General features: G+C 38.6%; 1 protein-coding gene across 1 annotated transcript in view; it reads left to right on the top strand.

The window, feature by feature from the left end:
- The window catches only part of LOC122907411 (phospholipid-transporting ATPase IB-like), a 341,403-nt gene that overhangs the window by 67,201 nt on the left and 255,861 nt on the right, over positions 1-18,341 (top strand). The window contains exons 9-11 of the mRNA XM_044250287.1: positions 2,193-2,320; positions 3,402-3,513; positions 7,060-7,225. Of these exons, the coding sequence (XP_044106222.1) occupies positions 2,193-2,320; positions 3,402-3,513; positions 7,060-7,225 (406 nt within the window). The remainder of the gene's footprint in view (positions 1-2,192; positions 2,321-3,401; positions 3,514-7,059; positions 7,226-18,341) is intronic.

Here is an 18,341-nt window from a genome sequence, read left to right as displayed (position 1 = left end):
AGGAAAATATGCTTTAACCAAATCAGAAGAGACCCCAAATCGTTGGGGGGAGGAGGAGAAAGGGGATAAAAAGAAGTTCAGAAAAAAAAGAAACAATTATAAAAAGAAAATGAATAAAGAAAAAATATAAAAAAGAAAAAAATATATATATTAGATAAACTAGTTAAAAACATTAAAAAAGAAAAGGGTAAAAGTTAAAAAAAATTTAGCAGCAGAAGAAAAAAAATTGAAAAAAAAAACAAATTAAATTAACTGCAAGACTAATGAATCATGGGGAGAAAGCCTTGAGTTCTGTGCTTTGCTTTCTCCTTCTCTTGAATTCCTCCGCTCCCCTTGGTATGAAACTGCACTCCTTGGTAGGTGAACTTGGTCCTGGCTGGATTTCTTATTGATCTTCTGGGGGAGGGGCCTGTTGTAGTGATTCTTAAGTGTCTTTGCCCGAGGCAGAATTGCACCGCCCTTACCAGGGGCCAGGCTGAGTTATCCACTCAGGTTTGCTTTCGGGAACTTTTGTTCCTGAACGCTTTCCATAGAGTTCTGGAGGACGGGAATGAAAATGTCGGCCTCCCAGTCTCCGACCCAGAGGAGCAGAGAGCTCAGGTCCCCACTCCTCAGTGTGCCCCCAGAGAACAGCGCCTAATAACTCCCGTCTCCCTGGCCTCCAGCCGCGCTCCGAGCTCACCCAGGCTGTGACTGTTTCAAGGTAACCCCGAGCTGAGAGCTCACTCCTCAGCTCTGTCTCTGTAGCCGGCTTCCCCGCTCTAATACCTGCAAGCTCTGTGACACTCAGACACCCCCGATACTTCTTTGACCCTGCGGGACCTGGGGCCAAGCTGACCCCATGTGGGCTTCACCCCCGTTTAGCCTCTGGAGCGATGTCCCTCAGCGGAACAGACTTTTAAAAGTCCTGATTTTGTGCTCCTTGCTCTGCCACTTGCCAGGAGCTGGCCCTTCCCCACCACGGTCTATCTTCCTGTCGCTTTGGATTCACTTCTGAGCCAGTCCTACCATTCAGAAAGTCGTTGATTTTCTGTTTCTAGAATTGCTGTTCTTTTTCTCTTCAATATCCCATTGGAGTTGTAGGTGTTTCCAATGTTTAGATAAACTATCTAGCTGATCTCCTGCTACCTGATATAGCCTCAGCCTGCCACTTCTCCACCATCTTGATTCCTCCATTTGTTCATTTTTCTATTGGGATATTTATGTTTTTGTTGGTTTATAGGATTTCTTTACATATTTTTCATACTAATTTTTTATGAGTTATATGTATTATAAATGTCTAGAAGACATTGACCCTGTTGGTAACTTGCTCTTGTACTTCTGTAAGGCATCTTTTGATTAACAGAAGTGCATCTCAAACTGTTTCAGTGTAGTTTTTTGAGTGTCAAAATTTCCAAGACATTGCATGCTTGAAAATATTTGCATTAAACTTTCATATTTATATTTGGGAAGATATAACATTCTAAGTTTACAGGTCTTTTATTTAGATAATTAAAAATAAAAATTCACTGTCTTCCTATATCTTGTATTGCTGTTAAAAAGACCCATGACAATTTGGTTCTTGTTCTCCTGAAGATGATCCACTTTTTCTCTCTGGAAAGTTGAGAAAATCTTATTGCAATGAGACGTTCTCTAGATCAATGTTTCTCCAAGCTTGATCCCTGGACCAGCACTGTCAGCATTTTTTTGGAAATGCAAATTCTAGTGACCCACACCAGACCTACTGAATAAAAAAATCTTGGGGGCAAGTCTCAGCAATCTGTATTTTAAAGACTTCCAGATGAATCTGATGCAAGCATATCAGGTGATACATGGAATCAGTATTGTAGATCCTTGCTACTCTAAGCATGGTCCAGAGTTCAACATCATTAGTCATAGATGTATCACACATGATATAATGTTCGGTTAAATTGACTAAGCTTTTAAAAATGTTGTTTTTCTATAGAGATGATGAGAATGTAACTTTCCTACTTCTTTCAACCTTATTAAAATTATTTGAAAAATGCTGGGGTGGAAAAGTTTTCTAACAAAGTTTATGTTTAAGTTTTATGTACATTGTTTATTACCTGATATATGCAGTACAGTTTTAGACTCTGATTTTCTTTATTTGCTCTTAAGAACCACTAGAGACACTGAACTTTGCTATTAAGATTAAATTTTCATTATTTTTTAACTTTGACTTTATCTTACAGGCTTTGTCAGAAACAGCTGAAATGCAAACAGAAAAACAATTGTCAAGCCTATCTGGAAAAATAGAATGTGAAGGACCTAATCGTCATTTCAACACCTTTGTTGGAACGTTGTATCTAAATGATAAAAGGTATCGTCTTTCACATCTCAAACATTTTTTTAAAATGGAAAATAAAATGTGGCAGTTTTTGTTCTCTTGATTGATAACATTTTAAACCTTTATACTTTTTCGTTTTTTACTGATGTTGAAATACCTGAGGTGTCAAAATATTGTTTAAAAAAAAGGAATTTTTGAGTAAGGGAGGAAAGTGTATGGCATTTTCTTAATTGGTATATCTGCAAATGGAAAGACTAGAGAAGTTGTTGGTCCAAGTTCCCTTCGCCGACAAGCACTTAGCATATCACTTGGGGTAAATTAGTGGAAAGAAAAAGGTTTTGAAATTCATCCAAGAAGAGAAGCCACTAAGGTTTCTGTTTGATGATGAAGGATTTTTCCCTAATTTCCTAATTTTTTAGCTTTCATTTAAGACTTTTACAGAAACATCTTTTATATAGTAAAAGTTGGCTGTGCTGGAGGGGAGGAGGACAGGTAAATATGGCCGACTGAGCTTCCTTTGTGTGCTCTGAATGCCCACGTGTAATCTTTTCTGCAGATTACCAAGTCACCACCCAGGTACTTATTCCTCCACCTAATCTTCCTGACAATAAGTTTTATAATCACTCTACTCACAAGAGATACTTTCTCTCTAAAAGTTTAGTCGACATACTTCTGAGTTACTGAGAAATGGATGCTAAAACATTGGTTTTTCATGCTCTTTTAGAAAGAGGTATTTCCGGGCGCCTGGGTGGCTCAGTGGGTTAAGCCGCTGCCTTCGGCTCAGGTCACGATCTCAGGGTCCTGGGATCGAGTCCCGCATCGGGTTCTCTGCTCAGCAGGGAGCCTGCTTCCCTCTCTCTCTCTGCCTGCCTCTCCATCTACTTGTGATTTCTCTCTGTAAATAAATAAATAAAATCTTAAAAAAAAAAAAACTTAAAAAAAAGAAAGAGGTATTTCCTATGAAGACACAATGTTTTTATTGCTCTTTACTCCCAAAGTTGAACTTGACAGAAAGAAATATACGTAAGGCGAAAACTTACACTTGCTTTATATTGTGAAAAGAAAAGGAAAATCTTTTTTTGGTTTACTTATAACTGCTCTTCTTTATTTTTAGCCCTGTTCCAATTGGACCAGATCAGGTCTTGCTAAGAGGTACACAACTTAAAAATACTCAGTGGACCCTTGGCATAGTTGTTTACACTGGATTTGAAACCAAATTCATGCAGGTAAAATAACTTGTGATGACAAGTAGTATTGCCTCTAGATTAGTATTTATCTCTTGAATTTAGGAAGATTATTTCTGGGAGCACCTCGGTGGCTCAGTTGGTTAAGTGTCTGCCTTTGGCTCAGGTCATGGTCCCAGGGTCCTGGGATCAAGTCCCACAACAGGCTCCCTGCCCAACAGGGAGTCAGCTTCTCCTTCTGCCCCTCCTCCTGCTCAAGCTCTCTCTTAAGTAAATACATAAATTTTTTTAAGGAAGATTATTTCTATTTATTAACCTGAACATCAAAGGGAGGTCCATATTTCTTTTTCTTTCTTTTTTTTTTAAATTTCTTTTCAGCACAGCAGTATTCATTGTTTTTGCACCACACCCAGTGCTCCATGCAATCTGTGCCCTCTCTAATACCCACCACCTGGTTCCCCCAATCTCCCCCCCCACCATCCCTTCAAAATCCTCAGATCATTTTTCAGAGACCATAGTCTCTCATGGTTCACCTTTCCTTCCAATTTCCCTCAACTCCCTTCTCCTCTCCATCTCCCCTTGTGGGAGGTCTGTATTTCATTTTAGTCTATATGGCTCCAATTTATGGTAAGATTATTTTGGCCAAAATGACATTAGATGTTCTGTGTGAATTACTTCTCTTATGTACCATTCCTCTCAATCATTTTTTTTCTTTTTTTTAATTCTATAATGAGCAAATATTTAATAATATGTATACAGACACATAAATGTGCAGAAAACATTTAATGTTGGCAAAAATGGTACCAATCTGTACAGACTATTATGTGAATTGCTATTTAAAACTTAAAATTACATTCTATATTAACATAGGGAGAGGCACCAGGGTGGCTCAGTCGGTTGAGGCTTGGACTCTTGGTTTCAGCTCAGGTTCTGATCTCAGTATCGAGGAGGGATTGAGCCCTGCACGGGGCTCCATGCTTAGAGCAGAGTTTGCTTAATCTTCTCTCTCCCTCTCCCTCTGCCCCTCCTCCCACCTGTGTGCTCTCTCTCTGTCTCAGATAAAAAAAAAATAAATCTTTAACATGTGGAAATGATATAGTTACCTTAGAGAGTCTAGGGGAGAGAAACTATTATAAATATTGCTGCAGTGAACATGGATAGTTGCTTATTTTATTTTATTTTTATTTTTATAGAAGATAAATCTCTAACATTGAAATTGTTGAAACAAAAGGCAGCATGTTTTTTGGAAGTTTTTATTTAAATTCCAGCTGGAGGGAGAGGGGTGGGGAATGGGTTGACTAGGTGATGGAGATTAAGGAGGATACTTGTTGTGAAGAGCACCAGGTGTTGTGAGGAAGTGTTGAATCACAAAATCATATGCCTGAAAGTCAATTGCCATCTTTGTTTGGGAGTAGGAACTTCTTGCATGTTTATTATTCATGAGAACTTGACAGTAGGTCTACCCATTATACTATCTGCTAAAATACAACATTTGGCTTTGACTATTCCTTCTATAAATATCTCTTTAGTACCAATGTAATGCCAGATGCTATGCTAAGATCTTGGGATCTAGTATACCTATTGCTTGTCCTTGAGTTTCTTGCAGTGTGTGAAGGAAGACAGTCGAGGTAACATAATAACAAGAGGTCCCTCAGGAGCGGTGAGTGTAAGACGTTCCGTGTCTACATAAGAGCTCCATCCAGCATGATGTTGAGGCTGCTGTGGGGAAGTAGCATGTAAAGCAAGTTCGGAAAGAAGGGAGGCAGGTAGGACAGAACCAGGCCAAGAATTGGCATGTGTCAAAGGGCCATGTGAGCACTGCAACTCAGGATGACTGTTGTATAAATGGCAGAGGGAGAAGGCATGGAATGGTGACAGATGAGTCTGAGGAAAGTTGGAAGCTATATCACTGAGACCTGGGTACATTTTCTTGCAAAGCTATGACTGGTGACACTCCACTCTGTTTGTTTCCCAATTTCTTGCCTCACTTTTCTTCTTCTTCACTTTCCTCCTGCCCTGGGATTGTACCCTGCAACAATGCATTAATGGGTAAGATTTCCTTATACTCTCTATACTAGGAGCCCCAGACTAAGACAGTGATGCGAACATACTCTATCCCCAACTAGAAGTTTGTGTTTAGGCAGGGAACCAAGGGCAACATAGAACACACAGAATCATGACCCACAGTTCAGTTGTAAAATGGCGACCCTCAAACAGTATCAAATGATCATGCTGTCTTAATTGTACACCTGGTAATACAACACTGCATCTCAGATTTAAATGTCTACTGTTCATGTAAGAAGCCCGCTCCATTATCTTCACAGTGTGGCTTGTCTGTGGTGCAGCTCATGAGAAAGTATGTCCTTCTCTATGTTCTGTGAATGTAAATCATTGCAGAAGTTTATTATACATGTTGGTTTTGTTGTTCTGGAATAACAGAAATCTCAAAGAGGGCTTTTCTATGACTTTAGGAAAGAAAAAACTAGTAAATGTCAAAATGTCCTTACTGAAAGATTTTAAGTACAATACCCTTAGTTGAAAACTGTTCCATATTGTACAACATTTGAAGAAATAACTTACACAGGTCAGCAAAAGAGAAGGAATGACATGATTGTTTTGGAGATATTATAAGTGTATATGAGCATAGATATATGTATATATATATACACATATATATAAATTATGTGCACACACACGGATGTTCTCTAATAATAAGCTTAGTGCAGTTAAACCTAGGATTTTAAAAAAATATTGTTCCTGTGCTTTGTAACAAAGTTGAGTAATTGATAGTAATCATATTTTCATAACTTATAGACTTTGAGGATGTTTCTACATGAAGAAAATGTAGAAATGGTAAACTTAATCTGGCAAAGTGTGATTGAAAAGTTAAATATCTATATCTATCTCTCTATCTATATACACACAGATATATATGTCAATTGTGTATGTTATATATTAAAAAATTAAATATACATATATTTGCTAATATTTCAGTAGACCTCCACAGACAATTTTAAGAAATTTACAGGCAAATCTGAAATGCTAATAGAAAATTATTTGAAACTGTCACTGTATCCCTAACCCAGAGCTTTGGTTTCCAATATGCATGTCAGAGCAGTTATTATACTGGTAAAATCTTGAATATTTTCCCAATAGACTCAGATGAAAGGTATCTTTCAATGGTTTTTAAATAAACCAGAAATAATTCAAGAACTATAAATAGTAAAGTCAATAAATTACTATGGTCTTTTGATCTTTTCTGTTGTTGTGAGGGGAGATCTGTACAGATCACCTAGACTGATTTACCATATTTGATTTCTTTTAAAACCCTAGAACTCTGGGGTGATCGTCTGTGTGAATATGTTCTTTGTTAATTAGTAAAAAAGCTTTAAGGACCAAAGTGGAAAGCCATGTCATTCAACAATATGGCACACTTTTAGTCTTCTTAGTTATTTGACAAAAAAATGTTCTACTTTTCAACTGTTGGGATTTTTTTTTACCTCTTTTTGCCATCAAAGTATTCATGCATTATAATTCCTTTGATTGTTTTTCATTCTTTTTGATGTGTGTGCATGTGCCATTACGCAGAATTCTATCAAATTGCCTCTCAAGAGATCAAATGTTGAGAAGGTGACCAATGTGCAAATCCTGGTGTTGTTCCTGCTGCTCCTGGCCATGTCCTTGGTGAGCTGTGTAGGGGCCATACTCTGGAATGAATGGTATGGAGAAGGCATTTGGTACATCAGGATGAAGGGTAAGTGTCCAAGGGTAGTAAGAAGATATCATTTTGGGGGTTGTAATGCTGTACCCCTAAGGATTAATGAGTTTAGAAACAATGTTTCCTTCTTAAGATTGTTCTGCCAGTTCCACATAATTTTGGCAGTCCAGAATAAAGGAGAGGGAGGAGTCAAGGCAGAAGAATGAGACTGTGAGCCAGACAAGGCCTGCATTTTTGCCTCTTCCACTTAGTCACCAGGAGAAGGTGGACAAGGTCTTTTACTTCTCTAAGCATGTCCTCCCTCATTTGAAAATGGCTATAATATCCACCTCACTGGGTTAGTACTGTACTCTGTGGACAATGAATGATGCCAAGAAAATGAGGACAAGGGACCCTGAAGGGAAGTCAGTGGTTACATTGACTAGAAGATCAGTAAAAGATTTAAAAGTAAACTGATCCTCGGCATTAAAATTCAGTCTTTTTTTGGTTTATATCTTTCCATGTTTTCATAATTAACCATCAGACATCTTTCTGCCTTTTCTCTATCAGCTGAGGATTTTAAATTTTTTTAACTTCTGTTGAGAAGATCTGACTGGGAACATCTTAAAAATAAAGAAGCATGGAGTACTGGGTGTGGTGCAAAAATAATGAATACTGTTATGCTGAAAATAAATAAAAAATAAATTTAAAAAAAAGAAGCTAAGAGAAATACTTTGTACATTTGATTAAAAAAAATCAAAGATCCATTCTTATGCAATCTAGATTTCTAGATGGTGCCGATCTAGTTTTTATCTCAAGCTTTTAGATTTTCAATGATTTTGAAAGAGTAATCTCAACTTAAATGCGTTTATTTAATTTTTCCTAGCCCAGGGATGTGAATATTATCTTATTTTGAAACAGACATAAATTCTTAAAGTCACTGATATTTTGATGTTGAAAAATGTGTCAATGTCTGCATACCCTACAAATGACCTATTTCTTTCCTTCTTGATCAGACTTCTTTTTTTTTTTTTCTTTTCTTTCCTCTGTCTATGGCTTCTGACTATGGGCAAATTGCTGTTTCCTTTTTTTTTTTTTAAGATTTTACTTATTTATTTATTTATTTATTTATTTTTTCCAATTTATTTATTTTCAGAAAAACAGTATTCATTATTTTTTCACCACACCCAGTGCTCCATGCAAGCTGTGCCCTCTATAATACCCACCACCTGGTACCCCAACCTCCCACCCCCCCGCCACTTCAAACCCCTCAGACTGTTTTTCAGAGTCCATAGTCTCTCATGGTTCATCTCCCCTTCCAATTTACCCAAAAGCACATACCCTCCCCAATGTCCATAACCTTCCCCCCTTCTCCCAACCCCCCTCCCCCCAGCAACCCACAGTTTGTTTCGTGAGATTAAGAGTCACTTATGGTTTGTCTCCCTCCCTATCCCATCTTGTTTCATGGATTCTTCTCCTACCCACTTAAGCCCCCATGTTGCATCACCACTCCCTCATATCAGGGAGATCATATGATAGTTGTCTTTCTCCGCTTGACTTATTTCGCTAAGCGTGATACGCTCTAGTTCCATCCATGTTGTCGCAAATGGCAAGATTTCGTTTCTTTTGATGGCTGCATAGTATTCCATTGTGTATATATACCACATCTTCTTGATCCATTCATCTGTTGATGGACATCTAGGTTCTTTCCATAGTTTGGCTATTGTGGACATTGCTGCTATAAACATTCGGGTGCACGTGCCCCTTTGGATCACTACGTTTGTATCTTTAGGGTAAATTCCCAGTAGTGCAATTGCTGGGTCATAGGGCAGTTCTATTTTCAACATTTTGAGGAACCTCCATGCTGTTTTCCAGAGTGGTTGCACCAGCTTGCATTCCCACCAACAGTGTAGAAGGGTTCCCCTTTCTCCGCATCCTCGCCAGCATCTGTCATTTCCTGACTTGTTGATTTTAGCCATTCTGACTGGTGTGAGGTGATATCTCATTGTGGTTTTGATTTGTATTTCCCTGATGCCGAGTGATATGGAGCACTTTTTCATGTGTCTGTTGGCCATCTGGATGTCTTCTTTGCAAAAACGTCTGTTCATGTCCTCTGCCCATTTCTTGATTGGATTATTTGTTCTTTGGGTGTTGAGTTTGTTAAGTTCTTTATAGATTTTGGACACTAGTCCTTTATCTGATATGTCGTTTGCAAATATCTTCTCCCATTCTGTCAGTTGTCTTTTGGTTTTGTTAACTGTTTCCTTTGCTGTGCAAAAGCTTTTGATTTTGATGAAATCCCAAAAGTTCATTTTTGCCCTTGCTTCCCTTGCCTTTGGCGATGTTCCTAGGAAGATGTTGCTGCAGCTGAGGTCGAAGAGGTTGCTGCCTGTGTTCTCCTCAAGGATTTTGATGGATTCCTTTCTCACATTGAGGTCCTTAATCCATTTTTAATCTATTTTTGTGTGTGGTGTAAGGAAATGGTCCAATTTCATTTTTCTGCACGTGGCTGTCCAATTTTCCCAACACCATTTATTGAAGAGGCTGTCTTTTTTCACTGGACATTCTTTCCTGCTTTGTCGAAGATTAGTTGACCATAGAGTTGAGGGTCTATTTCTGGGCTCTCTATTCTGTTCCATTGATCTATGTGTCTGTTTTTGTGCCAGTACCATGCTGTCTTGATGATGACAGCTTTGTAATAAAGCTTGAAGTCCGGAATTGTGATGCCACCAACTTTGGCTTTCTTTTTCAATATCCCTTTGGCTATTCGAGGTCTTTTCTGGTTCCATATAAATTTTAAAATTATTTGTTCCATTTCTTTGAAAAAGATGGATGGTACTTTGATAGTAATTGCATTAAATGTGTAGATTGCTTTAGGTAGCATAGACATTTTCACAATATTTATTCTTCCAATCCAGGAGCATGGAACATTTTTCCATTTCTTTGTGTCTTCCTCAATTTCTTTCATGAGTACTTTATAGTTTTCTGAGTACAGATTCTTAGCCTCTTTGGTTAGGTTTATTCCTAGGTATCTTATGGTTTGGGGTGCAATTGTAAATGGGATTGACTCCTTAATTTCTCTTTCTTCTGTCTTGTTGTTGGTGTAGAGAAGTGCAACTGATTTCTGTGCATTGATCTTATATCCTGACACTTTACTGAATTCCTGTATAAGTTCTAGTAGTTCTGGAGTGGAGTCTTTTGGGTTTTCCACATAGAGTATCATATCATCTGCGAAGAGTGATAATTTGACTTCTTCTTTGCCGATTTGGATGCCTTTAATTTCCTTTTGTTGTCTGATTGCTGAGGCTAGGACTTCTAGTCCTATATTGAATAGCAGTGGTGATAATGGACATCCCTGCTGTGTTCCTGACCTTAGTGGAAAAGCTTTCAGTTTTTCTCCATTGAGAATGATATTTGCTGTGGGTTTTTCATAGATGGCTTTGATGATATTGAGGTATGTGCCCTCTATCCCTACACTTTGAAGGGTTTTGATCAGGAAGGGATGCTGTACTTTGTCAAATGCTTTTTCAGCATCTATTGAGAGTATCATATGGTTCTTGTTCTTTCTTTTATTGATGTGTTGTATCACATTGACTGATTTGCGGATGTTGAACCAACCTTGCAGCCCTGGGATAAATCCCACTTGGTCGTGGTGAATAATGCTTTTAATGTACTGTTGAATCCTATTGGCTAGTATTTTGGTGAGAATTTTTGCAACTGTGTTCATCAAGGATATTGGTCTATAGCTCTCTTTTTTGATGGGATCCTTGTCTGGTTTTGGGATCAAGGTGATGCTGGCCTCATAAAATGAGTTTGGAAGTTTTCCTTCCATTTCTATTTTTTGGAACAGTTTCAGGAGAATAGGAATTAGTTCCTCTTTAAATGTTTGGTAGAATTCCCCCGGGAAGCCATCTGGCCCTGGGCTTTTGTTTGTTTGGAGATTTTTAATGACTGTTTCAATCTCCTCACTGGTTATGGGTCTGTTCAGGCTTTCTATTTCTTCCTGGTTCAATTTTGGTAGTTTATATGTTTCTAGGAATGCATCCATTTCTTCCAGATTGTCAAATTTGATGGCGTAGAGTTGCTCATAGTATGTTCTTATAATAGTTTGTATTTCTTTGGTGTTAGTTGTGATCTCTCCTCTTTCATTCATAATTTTATTTATTTGGGTCCTTTCTCTTTTCTTTTTGATAAGTCTGGCCAAGGGTTTATCAATTTTATTAATTCTTTCAAAGAACCAGCTCCTAGTTTGGTTGATTTGTTCTATTGTTTTTTTGGTTTCTATTTCATTGATTTCTGCTCTGATCTTTATGATTTCTCTTCTCCTGCTGGGCTTAGGGTTTCTTTCTTGTTCTTTCTCCAGCTCCTTTAGGTGTAGGGTTAGGTTGTGTACCTGAGACCTTTCTTGTTTCTTGAGAAAAGCTTGTACCGCTATATATTTTCCTCTCAGGACTGCCTTTGTTGTGTCCCACAGATTTTGAACCGTTGTATTTTCATTATCATTTGTTTCCATGATTTTTTTCAATTCTTCTTTAATTTCCCGGTTGACCCATTCATTCTTTAGAAGGATGCTGTTTAGTTTCCATGTATTTGTGTTCTTTCCAAACTTCCTCTTGTGGTTGAGTTCTAGCTTCAGAGCATTGTGGTCTGAAAATATGCAGGGAATGATCCCAATCTTTTGATACCGGTTGAGTCCTGATTTAGGACCGAGGATGTGATCTATTCTGGAGAATGTTCCATGTGCACTAGAGAAGAATGTGTATTCTGTTGCTTTGGGATGAAATGTTCTGAATATATCTGTGATGTCCATCTCATCCAGTGTATCATTTAAGGCCTTTATTTCCCTGTTGATCTTTTGCTTGGATGATCTGTCCATTTCAGTGAGGGGAGTGTTAAAGTCCCCTACTATTATTGTATTATTGTTGATGTGTTTCTTTGATTTTGTTATTAATTGGTTTATATAGTTTGCTGCTCCCACGTTGGGGGCATAGATATTTAAAATTGTTAGATCTTCTTGTTGGACAGACCCTTTGAGTATGATATAGTGTCCTTCCTCATCTCTTATTATAGTCTTTGGCTTAAAATCTAATTGATCTGATATAAGGATTGCCACTCCTGCTTTTTTCTGATGTCCATTAGCATGGTAAATTCTTTTCCACCCCCTCACTTTAAGTCTGGAGGTGTCTTTGGGTTTAAAATGAGTTTCTTGGAGACAACATATAGATGGGTTTTGTTTTTTTATCCATTCTGATACCCTGTGTCTTTTGATTGGGGCATTTAGCCCATTAACATTCAGGGTAACTATTGAGAGATATGATTTTAGCGCCATTGTATTGTCTGTAAGGTGACTGTTACTGTATATTGTCTCTGTTCCTTTCTGGTCTACCACTTGTAGGCTCTCTCTTTGCTTAGAGGACCCCTTTCAGTATTTCCTGTAGGGCTGGTTTGGTGTTTGCAAATTCTTTCAGTTTTTGTTTGTCCTGGAAGCTTTTAATCTCTCCTTCTATTTTCAATGATAGCCTAGCTGGATATAGTATTCTTGGCTGCATGTTTTTCTCGTTTAGTGCTCTGAAAATGTCATGCCAGCTCTTTCTGGCCTGCCAGGTCTCTGTGGATAAGTCAGCTGCCAATCTAATACTTTTACCATTGTATGTTACAATCTTCTTTTCCCGGGCTGCTTTCAGGATTTTCTCTTTGTCACTAAGGCTTGTAAATTTTACTATTAGGTGACGGGGTGTGGGCCTATTCTTATTGATTTTGAGGGGCGTTCTCTGAACCTCCTGAATTTTGATACTCGTTCCCTTTGCCATATTGGGGAAATTCTCCCCAGTAATTCTCTCCAGTATACCTTCTGCTCCCCTCTCTCTTTCTTCTTCTTCTGGAATCCCAATTATTCTAATGTTGTTTCGTCTTATGGTGTCACTTATCTCTCGAATTCTCCCCTCATGGTCCAGTAGCTGTTTGTCCCTCTTTTGCTCAGCTTCTTTATTCTCTGTAATTTGGTCTTCTATATCGCTAATTCTTTCTTCTGCCTCATTTATCCTAGCAGTGAGAGCCTCCATTTTTGATTGAACTTCATTAATAGCTTTTTTGATTTCAACTTGGTTAGATTTTAGTTCTTTTATTTCTCCAGAAAGGGCTTTTATATCTCTGGAGAGGGTTTCTCTAATATCTTCCATGCCTTTTTCAAGCCCGGCTATAACCTTGAGAATTGTCAATTTGAACTCTAGATCTGACATATTACCAATGTCTGTATTGATTAGGTCCCTAGCCTTCGGTACTGCCTCTTGTTCTTTTTTTTGTTTCGAATTTTTCCGCCTTGTCATTTTGTCCAGCTAAGAGTATATGAAGGAGCAAGTAAAATACTAAAAGGGTGGCGACAATCCCAGGAAAATATGCTTTAACCAAATCAGAAGGGATCCCAAATCGTGAGGGGGGATTTCTCCCCCCTCACGATTGGGTGAGGGATCTCCTCTGATTGGGATCTCCTTTGATTGGGATCTCCCAATCTCTTCTGATAGTATCTCTACTGATTTGGGGATAAAAAGAGGTTCAAAAAGAAAGAAAGAAAAAAAAGAAAAAAAGAATTAAAAAAAAGAGATTGAATTAAAAATTCAATCAAGAATTTAAAAAAGAATTAAGAAAAAAAAGATTGAAGAGATTAGGATCTCTTCTGATTTGGGGATAAAAAAAGGTCCAAAAAGAAAGAAAGAAAAAAAAGAAAAAAAAGAATTAAAAAAAAAAGAAAATGAATAAACAGAAGTATAAAAAAGAAAAATATATATATTAGATAATCTAGTTAAAAAACGTTAAAAGAGAAAAGGGTAAAAGTTATAAAAAATTTTAGCAGAAGAAGAGAAAAAAAAGGAAAAAGAAAAAAATTAAATTAACTGCAAGACTGAAAAATCACAGGCAGAAAGCCATGAGTTCCGTGGTTTGTTTTCTCCTCCTCTGGAATTCTGCTGCTCTCTCCTTGGTATTGAAACTGCACTCCTTGGTAGGTGAACTTGGTCTTGCCTGGATTTCTTGTTGATCTTCTGGGGGAGGGGCCTGGTGTAGTGATTCTCAAGTGTCTTTGCCCCAGGCGGAATTACACCGCCCTTACCAGGGGCCGGGCTGAGTGATCTGCTCGGCTTTGCTTTCAGGAGCTTTTGTTCCCTGAGCACTTTCCGTAGAGTTCCGGAGGACGGGAATACAAATGGCGGCCTCCTGGTCTCCGGCCCGGAGGAGCCGAGAGCCCGGGGCCCCACTCCCCTGTGCGCCCTCAGTGAACAGCTCCCAGTAACTCGCATCTGCCCAACCTCCGGCCGCGCTCCGAGCTCACCGAGCCTGCGACCGGTTCAAGGCAACTCCAAGCTGCGAGCTCACTGTCGGCTCTGTCTCTGCAGCCGGCTTTCCCGTTCCAATATCCGCAAGCTCTGCGACACTCGGACACCCCCGATCCTTCTGTGACCCCGCAGGACCTGAGGTCACGCCGACCCCGTGTGGGCTTTGCCCCGGTTTAGCCTCCGGAGCGATGTCCCTCAGCGGAATAGACTTTTAAAAGTCCTGATTTTGTGCTCCGTTGCTCCGCCGCTTGCCGGGAGCCGGCCCCTCCCCCGGGGTCTATCTTCCCGTCGCTTTGGATTCACTTCTCCGCCAGTCCTACCTTTCAGAAAGTGGTTGTTTTTCTGTTTCTAGAATTGCTGTTCTTCTTCTCCTCGATCTGCCTATGTTTTTGCAGGTGTTTGCAATCTTTAGATAAGCTCTCTAGCTGATCTCCTGCTAGCTGAGGTAGTCTTAGCCTGCTACTTCTCGCCATCTTGACTCCTCTTGATCAGACTTCTTAAAAGAAGAAACAACCCTCACTGTTTCTATTTTCTTATATCCTGGTCACTCTTGGGTCCACTTCCATCTGCTATCCACTTCAACCAGTCTACGAGAATTTTAACTCAGGGGTAGGAATCAATTTCCAGTTGCCAAACCCAATGGTCATTTTTTTTTTAATTTTTAAAATTTTTAAAATTTCTTTCCAGTGTACCAGAATTCATTGTTTATGCACCACACCCAGAGCTCCTTGCAGTACGTGCCCTCTCCAATACCCACCACCAGGCTCACCCAGCTTCCCACCCCCACCCCTTCAAAACCCTCATATTGTTTTTCAGAGTCCATAGTATCTCACGGTTCATCTCCCCTTCTAATTTCCCTCAACTCCCTTCTCCTCTCCATCTCTCCATGTCCTCCATGTTATTTCTTATGCTCCACAAATAAGTGAAACCATATGATAATTGACTCTCTCTGCTTGACTTATTTCACTCAGCATGATCTCTTCCAGTCCCGTCCATGTTGATACAAAAGTTGGGTATTCATCCTTTCTGATGGAGGCATAATACTCTATAGTGTATATGAACCACATCTTCCTTTATCATTCATCTGTTGAAATGCATCTTGGTTCTTTCCACAGTTTGGTGACTGTGGTCATTACTGCTATGAACTTTGGGGTACAGATGGCCCTTCTCTTTGCTACATCTGTATCTTTGCAGTAAATACCCAGTAGTACAATTGCAGGGTTATAGGAATCTCCACACTCTTCTCCAAAGTGGCTGCACCAAGTTGCATTCCCACCAATAGTGTAAGGGGGTTCCCCTTTCTCCACAACCTCTCCAACACACGTTGTTTCCAGTGGTCATTTTTAACTGGGATCTAATTGGACCTCTGCCACCCTCTTCTGCTTAAAAAAAAAATCTTTTCCCTATTTGATTCATAGAAACTTTTGGTTAGCACTCTGGACTCTGATTCATAGAAACTTTGATCCACCTTTTAAATACTGGCATTTTTCATGATCCTAGGTTCACCAGGAATGCCTCAACTTGCGTTCATAAATCTTGAAAATTTCATGAAAATTTCATTTTATATATGTATGTGTGTATGTTTTATCTCCACAGAAGGGCCTTCACTGGTTTCTTAGGGATTATCTTGTCCAAGAAAATCCTTCCAAGAGCGCTCACTTGCTCTAATAATTTCACCTGTTATCCATCAGTTGATGTCCTCTACCTGTTTGCCACCAGCTCAGATTGCTCTATGAATAATGAACTCATTGTTTTCCAGGTATCATGTAAATTTCTTAACTCGGCATGTACAAAACTAAATTCATCCTTTTTTTCCAGCAAACCGTTGTCTTTTTCCAGTATTCTTCATGTAAATTTTAGCTACTGCCATCCAACCATCATCCAAGCTGAAAACATGAAGGTCATTCTTACCCCCTCCTTCTCAGCTTCCTCTTTTCCCCACTCCTATGCCTATGGCCTTCACCATCCAATTAGTCCCAAAGTTTTGTTCATTCTACCTTTTCAATATTTTCTCTGTGTGCACTCTCCTTTTCATCCCCGGACAATTGCCACAGTTGTCTAACTGGTCGCCAGACCTCAGTCAAGCTCTACTCCAACCCATTCTTCATACAGTTTCCAGAAAAAGATTAAAAATAGTTATGAATAGATGCAGTTGCTTTAGTGTATCCTGTTGTTTACACTGGCTTGGTGGACTACTGCCTGATGACCCACTGCTTGTTTTTGTAAATGAAGTTTTATCAGAATACAGCCATGTCTATTCGTTTATGTATTATCTGTGATTGCTTTCAGTGCTACAATAGCATAGCTGAGTAACTGAAACGGAGACTGTATGTCCTGTGAAACCTAAAATCTTTACCCTCTGGCTGAAGACTTGTGGCCTATGGGGTCAAGATAAATCTCCTTTAGCATGCCATATCAGGACTTTAATGACCTAGTCCTGTCTCCATCACCTGATTCCCCACCACTTCTTCCTGAGCACTTGGTCTCTATCCAGAGAAGACTGACTTCTGTTCTCTTTCATGATCCTTCCATCCACCAGTTGCTTCAGCATCTCTAGGCCTTTCATCTTGCGCTCTTCCTTCTGCCTCAAATGCATCCTTTCTTGACTGGACACTTCTCATTTCAGTCCAAGATGAGGCCTTACCTTCTCCAGTAGCATTTCCTATATCTTGTCTCCCTCTTTTAGTTTAATTAGGATCCCCATTGGCTTCTATAGTGATATCCTTAATAGATATCATTCCATTTTCATGTTTTATAATTATTGTTTGTGCCTCCTCCTCCCCCCAGCTAGACTGTGAGATTTTTTAAAATTGTGAATTTTGGAGAATCATTGTATCTTTAACTCCAAGAATAGTACCTTTTCATAATAGGAATTCAGTAATTTTTTGGCTAGAAGAAATAATTTTATGTTTAGAAGCAGAACTGTATAGTTTTCTAGTCCAGTCCCTTGTTTCGTGAAAGTGAAACAGATTCTGTATATTTGCCAAAAAGCACAGAGGAACTTAGTGGCTTATTTGGAATGAGAATACATAATTGGCTCTGCATTATACCACTCTACCCAGGATATTCTAGACCAAAAGACGAAAAAGGTATTGAGCAATTAAAGTATAACTGTATTTTCAGTAATTAATAAATGTTGAAAAGCACTAAATCTCTTGTCTCTACTTCTCTGTCCATCAAATGGTCATAATAATATCTGCCACCAGTATTCCTGAAAGAATGATTTATGACCATGAAGTCATGCAGTAACTATAAAAGTATAATCGTGGCAAATAAGGGGAAAGTTAGTAAACTCAATGGTGGTTAAGATTTTGAGTAGATATGATAGCAAATTAAACTTGACTTTTAAAGTGACAGAATTTAGAAGTCTAGATTTAACTACTATTCTAAATTAGAAGTGTGGTTCCCTTTTTGGGAAAAGTGAACAAAAATTTTAACTTAAAATTATCTAATTTTATCTCTCTATATATGTATTTGTGTTTAACTCATTAAACTTTACAAATCAATTTGTGTTCTTTCAGTTATAACCCCACCTCCCATAACTCAACATATAAATATAATGATTAAGGTTGAAATATAAGTTTTCAAAAAGACCTGTATAAATCAATATATATTTATCCCCGTGAATTCCTTCTAGATATTTTTCGATATATTTCTGTGACATTAGATTGATTTTTTTCAATCACTTCCCCTTCACCCCCACAGCTCTTTCTTTCATTTAAAAAATTTTTTTTAAATTGTTTTATTTTTTATTAACATATAATGTATTATTAGCCCCAGGGGTATAGGTCTGTGAATTGCCAGGTTTATACACTTCACAGCACTCACCATAGCACATACCTTCC

Source organism: Neovison vison, chromosome 5 (assembly GCF_020171115.1).
Source record: "Neovison vison isolate M4711 chromosome 5, ASM_NN_V1, whole genome shotgun sequence".
NCBI lineage: Eukaryota > Metazoa > Chordata > Mammalia > Carnivora > Mustelidae > Neogale > Neogale vison.
This window is presented reverse-complemented; position numbering and strand designations above follow the sequence as displayed.